The sequence below is a fragment of the Vicugna pacos genome, unplaced genomic scaffold, assembly GCF_048564905.1.
Source record: "Vicugna pacos unplaced genomic scaffold, VicPac4 scaffold_19, whole genome shotgun sequence".
In the NCBI taxonomy this organism is placed as follows: domain Eukaryota; kingdom Metazoa; phylum Chordata; class Mammalia; order Artiodactyla; family Camelidae; genus Vicugna; species Vicugna pacos.
In genome coordinates, this window is record NW_027328740.1 from 67,292,922 (window position 1) to 67,299,497 (window position 6,576).

At 46.9% G+C, this 6,576-nt stretch overlaps 1 protein-coding gene across 1 annotated transcript; it reads left to right on the top strand.

Annotated features, from left to right (window-relative positions):
• Positions 1-222: 222 nt before the first annotated feature.
• Positions 223-5,571, top strand: LOC140693135 (trafficking protein particle complex subunit 9-like). Its single transcript, XM_072957213.1, has 2 exons — positions 223-321; positions 5,056-5,571. Exon 2 carries the CDS (start codon positions 5,066-5,068, stop codon positions 5,339-5,341), a length of 276 nt encoding a protein of 91 aa, XP_072813314.1. The 5' UTR covers positions 223-321; positions 5,056-5,065; the 3' UTR covers positions 5,342-5,571.
• The last annotated feature ends 1,005 nt before the right edge of the window (positions 5,572-6,576 follow it).

Genomic DNA, 6,576 nt, shown 5'->3' on the forward strand with positions numbered 1-6,576 from the left:
GTTACAGAAGGGTACAGAGGAAGTATTGCTGCCTCCTTTGGGGTGCCCCCAGAGGTAAAGCTTTTTCTCTTCGCTAAGACCCTCCCCTATCCAGATCCCTCTCTTCTCTCCGCTCTTTCTGTCCATCTGTCTCCCTCCACTTTTCCCCTCCTCTCCTCCCCCTCCCATCTTCTTCCTCGCTGCCCCACCTTCTCTAGCAGAACACAGAGAGGATCGCTGGCCTTCCTGCGCATGCGCAGTGGGTGCCAGCTGGACCGCGGTTTGGAAGCTCCAGCTCCGAGCCGGGGATCGGCCCCAAAGTCTCCTCAGCTCTGTAGCCCGGTAAGCCTTTGACTCCTGCCTGGGGCCGGGGCCTCTGGCTGTGGAAGTGCAAGGTGGGGAGCCCCCGGGAAAGTGGTCAGGCGGCTGCTGGAAGGCGGTCCGCGTGTCACAGCCCTCAGGGAGCCAGTCAGCCTGTGTCCAGCTGAATTGCTCGGGACAGACCCCTCTGCCCAGGCCACCTGCCCCGGCGCCCCAGGCACACCTGTCCAGGGCGAGGTGTGCACCTGCCGCCTCTCACCCAGCCGGGTTCCCCTCAGTCCGAGGCTGGTGTGCACTTCCCCTCTCCCGCCCGAGAGTCCTCTCCTCCCCGGCTTCCTCTCCTGGGCCTTCGGCCCGTCCCCGCCCCTGGGCGGGCTGTGTCCCGGGCGGGCAGGTTCTGCGGACATGGACGGGGCAGCTGGGGCTCGGGCTGGCCTCCGAGCGGGGCTGCAGACAGGGTTTCCACCGCCTCTGCTTTCCCTGCCCCGTGACCCCCGGGCTGCCTTCCTCTCCCTTTCCCGCTCCCTGAGGACCAACTCAGTGGCGTGGGGGCTGCTCTCTGGGCTGACAGCCACCGGCTGTGATGCCCAGCTTCTCCTGGTGGAGTCGGGAAAAGGGAGCGTAAGTGCTGAGCGAGCTTCTGTCTCCTCCCTCAGTGTTTCTACCCCAGGTAAGTACCTTGAACACTTTCAGGTGTTATGATGGCGGTGCTTGTTGATGTCACGTGTTTTTATAGTGAGAGGGATTACAGTGGTGAAAGCAGGGCTTGGTTCTGTTAAAAATGAGCTGAAGGCATAAGGCTGTGACATCCTCCATCCTTCCCTCTCCCAGGGTGAAACGTGTGACCATCGATCTTAAAAAGATAATTACAGTCCCTAACTAGCCCAGCCCAGCTAGTGTGTGTTAACAGGAACAGCACCACCAGAGGCCTTGGAGACCCAGGGACATTGCAGTCCTAAAAAGCTCCTGGCACAGTTTGGTTGGTTTTGACTTTTTGTTTTTCTTAAATTGTGTGGCACACTAGTAGTAAAGAGGGAAAAATAATTGTCAAGAAATATTTTTTCATATACCAGCTTTATTGTGATTTTGTTCACACACCATGAAGTCCATTCATTTAAATGGTACAATTCAGCAGCTTTTAGCATATTCACATTTGTGCAACCATTATCATTCCAGAACGTTTTCATCACTTCAGAAAGAATAGTGGAAATTAATGACCCAACCACCCCTCCCCAGTGGTGTTTCTAAAGAAGTTTCTTGGCTATTCCTGACCAAAAATTAACTTGTTACATTCCATGAAAAATCTGGTAGGAATTCTAATCAGAATTGAAATGAATCTGTCTATCAAAACAGGAAGAATTAAGGTCTTTATGGCATAAACTTCTTCTACCCATGAATATATCTGGGAACCTATATTTTCATCTCTCCAGAGCCTGGCCCATGGGAAGTCCTCATTATTTGTTGGGCTTGTCAATGATGAGATTCTATACATCGTTAGTTGCAACTGTAGCCTTTCACAGAAGAGAAAATTAACCTCAGTGAAGCCAAGTGACTCTCTGATTGTCAGAAAGAGTGACAGACAGTGCTGGAGTGATCCAGTGGACTTGGTGCTTGCAACCAGAATTCTCCACCACCTACAGCTAAGGGGATTAGAGTGTTCTTTTATTTTTTCTTAATGACGTTGCTTTTATTTTTACTTATTTTTTAAAATTATTTTTTATTGAAGTGTAGTCAATTTACAATGTTTCAGATGTACAGCAGAGATTCAGTTATAAACATATGCATATGTATATATATTTGTTTTAGATTGTTTTTAGTAGAACTCATTACAAGAAATTGAATATAGTTCCCTGTGCTATATAGTAGATGCTTGTCATTTATTTTATATTTATTAATGTGTATCTGTTAATCCCCCCTTTCCTGCCTGCTTACCACAGTTTGCTTTCTATGTCCATGAGTCCATTTCTAGGAGCAACATTTTTCCTAGTATTATATGCTCCTTGGCTGCTATCAGTTTCAGTAATTCCATCTTATCTGTGGGCGCTATTCTTCTGGTGGCGTTTATGTGGTTTCACACGTGGTAAAAAAAGATCTGTATTTGGGAGAACTCCAGGCCTCGTGTAGTCCCTGGTACAGAGCGCCCACTGAGCTGATGCTTGAACTGGGGAACAAACATAGTAAACTTTGGAATTTCCACTATGGTTGAGGCTTCCAGGTTTCCATAACCTGTTTAGCCCACCTTAATGTTGGCTGCACCCATACTGGGTAATTTGGTGGAACTTCATGGTATGGTGGTGTAGAGACGGGGCCTTGTATACTTCTTCCCTTTCCGTTTTCTAACACTCATTCTCCTGGGCCTCCCAGGTACTCCCCCAGAAGGGCCCAGGGCTGGCTTGGTGCTGCTCTGAGGCAATATTTATTAATAAGGCCCTTTCTTCATCTGTTCTGAGCCTCCGTTTCTTCCTCTGCACAATAAGGGCTTGGACTAGATAAGTGCTTTTCAGTTTGTTTTAAAGCCATGTTTCCTTTGAGAAACAGAAAATGCAAATCTCTCCTCCCATCGCAACCCTTTAGATTTTGACACATCCTCCAAAGAGTGACATAGCTCTTTGTGGAAAACTGAAGTGATTGTGATTCTAGGTGGCACAGAAAAGACTCTTCAGAGATTTATTGCAGGGAGAGGGCAGGAAAGGGGCAGTATGTCACACTTTCTAGTGTGAGCACTGGAGCAGGGGCATGGATTTAAGTACAGAGTCTGACGTGGCCTCTCTCTAATCTTGTACAATGTGACAAATTTCTCTACCTCAGTTTCTTGATGTGTCAAGTTGGGGTGATAATATTTTAGGGCTTTCGTGAAACATTATACACAGAATTCATTTCTGTCTCTGTAGAAACAAGACCTGCTAGGGATTCAGGGATTTGTTTAAAAAAGAAAAACCTTGTCCATAGCAGTCTGTCGGTGTGTATTTTGAATTTCCTGGAGGGTGAGGGCTGAGTCTGAATTCCATCGTGGGGCAGGTGTCCCATAGTTCTCTGCGCCCCAGATTGCCCCCTCCTCCCCAGTCCTCTTCCTCAGTCCAGGATGAATTTCCCTAGTAAATTTACACAGAAGTCTTGTGGAAATGGCTTTTCATTTTATTGTTTCACCTAGAAGGGCTGCCTTAATGATCTGTGTTGTCAGGTATTGAAGGACTGCCATCATGATGTCTGGTCAGGTTAAGGCTATGCAATTGGGAGTTTCTATTTAATAAAAAAAATTACAAATAGAAAATTAGAACAAGGGTGGTGACAGGGGCTCTTGGAAGTGGGCACCATTAGCTTTCTTAGCTTCAGGTGCGGTGGCCTCCTGCCACGACAACCCATCTTCTTGCTCTGAAGTTTGAGGGACCAGTGGGTTCAGTGGGAATGTTAACTGAGAGTATCTCATGGGCTGGGCATTGTCCTATTTGTACTGTGTGTTCCTTATTTGAGACAGTGAGCTCACTTAACCTCAATAAGCTCATTAAAAAATTAGACTTTTTTTTGAGATATAATGTAGATTCCCATGTAGTTAGTTGTAAGAGACAGTATGGAGACGGCCTATGGACTCTTTGCCCAGTTTTCCTTAATGGTTCCATCTTGCAAAGTTGGGGTACAATTCATACTGACTCACTAACAATTTTAAGTTTGTGTTATTGCCCTCATTTCTATTCACGATTAAACTGGGGCTTAGAGAATCACAGAGGCCTGCCCATGTCACCCACATGGTTAGTGTAGAGACGGGTGGAATGTGGGCTTGGGATTTCCAGGCAGTACCAATATGATGGTCTGTGGCAGGGAGCAGCATTCACTTTGCTTGTTTAGTCATTCATTCAACAGACATTTATTGAGTAACCTCTGTGGGTCAGATGCTTTCATAGGGTTATCTGATTCTTCAACAGTATGGTGAAACAGGTAATGTTTTCTTTTTTTAATCTGAGAAAATTAGCTCTGAGACGTTATAAACCCCCAAAGGAAATATAGCTCATAAAGGAGCAATAGTAAATTTGTACATTCCACCCTTTTTATGCAGGTGTTACCCTAGGCATTTTACATTTGCAAACATCCGTAATCCAGATATATTCTTGTAAGGCAAGGATTTTGTTTTTAATTGAATTATAGTCAAGTGTACAAGGTTGTGTCAATTGCAAGATTTTTTTAAATTTTGAATTAAAAATATTTTTTGAGGAAGGTAATTAAGTTTATTTATTTGTTTCATTATTTAAAATAAGGTACTGGGGTTTGACCCCAGGATCTTGTACATGATAAGCTCGTGCTCTACCACTGAACTGTACAGCCCTCCCCAAGGCAAGTTTCCTCATCCATTATTCTGCAGCTTAGGAGTTCAAATAAATTGGATAGAAATCCAGATCTTTTGATCCTACTGTGGTCCTTTTCTTTATATTCTGCTGAAGGGGGTTAGGGAAAGCAGTTCCTTTGTTCATTTTTTTATTCAGCATTTTTGTGCAGTGACTTCGCTTCAGGACCTTGCTAGGTGCTTGGAAACAGAAATCAAGAAATGACCCTTCTCTGCAGGGGCAGGAAGCCTAGACCAAAAGCTGGGTAATGTGATCCGAGCTACAGTAGCCATGTGCAGACTCTGAGGACAAACTGTACCCCCGGATTTGCTTTGGCTTCCCTTGCCTTCTGGCTGGTACACACCAGATCACTGCATCCCAAATGCGCCCGCAGCCCACAGCACAGTATGTACCTCGATCTCCTCTCCCCTCTCCGCAGGGCCTGCAACATGAGCATCCCTGACTACGTGCAGTGTGCTGAGGACTATGAGACTCTTCCCGTTGTGGTCCAACCCGTGGGGATCATCTCAGAGGAGAATTTCTTTTGCATCTATAAGCGAACCTCCTCGGTGAGCCAGATTAGCCCGTGCGGCTTCCAGTGGGCACTCTGTATCCACTACAGGCACCAATATGCGCCCGAGAGTGGGTGGAGCAGCTTCAAGAGCCACCGCAAGTTCGTGGGCCCTGTCACCATTACCGACTTCCTCTCTGCCAAGGCCTTCTAGAAGCTCCATGTGCAGAGGAGCTGTATGGCACCGCGCTTAATGACTCTCAGCTCTTTGTCTTTGTGCTGCATGGGGTGGTAGCCGAGCCGCCGGGCAGCGACGTGTCCTTTAATCTACGAGGACTGCAGGGTGGTGGAGAAGAGGATTGAGGACTTCACTGAGTCATTCTTCATCTTGCCCATGTCCAAGTGGCTGGATGCAGCCCCCAACAATTCTGGGGACAAGATCGCCCTCCGTTGCATCCCGTTTGAGAAGGAGGACATCATGTGACTGGACACAGACAGCAGGTAAGTTTCCCTGGAGGCCAGTCCACCCTGGCTGTGTTCCGGGTTTCTTCCCTACATCCAGAAAGGGATCAGCAAGGAAGAGGACTGTGTTGTAGCTAAGGTGGAGGGAGGTGAAACCCGCCGGTTTACAGACATTTAAAAGTGAATCTGCCTCTGTTTCAGAGAGATCCTTTTAGGGTTAATGTGGACACTTCCTCCCGCTTTTCAGCCAGAACCATGGTGGGACCCCTTGAGTCACTGTCCAATAGAGTAGCCACAGCCACTGATGCTAGGAGCACTGGGGAGGAGGCTGGTCTGTGTTGAGATGTGCTGTAGGTCAAATACATATTAGACGCTGAGGTTTGTCTAGTAAAAGAATATAAACTATCTTGTTACTTCCTATATTGATTACATGTCAAAATGATAGTATTTTACATGCAGTAGATTAAGTAAGATCTGTTCTTAAAATTAGTTTCTAGTATTTGTTTTTGTTTGTTAGTTTGTTTCTTTGTTTACCGTTTTAAATGTGGCAACTGGGAAACTTTCTTTACATGGCTCTCATTTCATTTCTGTTGGGCAGCCTGACCTGAGACAGTCTCATCCCTTTGTTTATAGATGAGATGCTGAATCCCGAGAGGCAGAACGAGGCGCTGGTTGAGCTGGGGCTGGAGCCGGTGTCTCCTGCCTTCCAGGCCCAGCACCTATTCGGCTCAGGCCCTCTCTTCCTGCCCGACAGCCAGCATGCCATGTTAGGACATCAGAAACACCGCCAAGGACTTCCGAATGAACTCCTTATGCAGGGAAAAGCGTATCACGGAGTATGGGAAAGAGCAGATAAATGTTCATTCTCACCTTGTCCCTGTGATTAAGTCAAGGGCCCCACTTTGCCTCGAAAGTGCAGACGAGCTCTTCTGAGCTGCCTACCCCCCCAACTTCTTCTCTGTTTCCCCGTGTATCTATCGTGCTGTC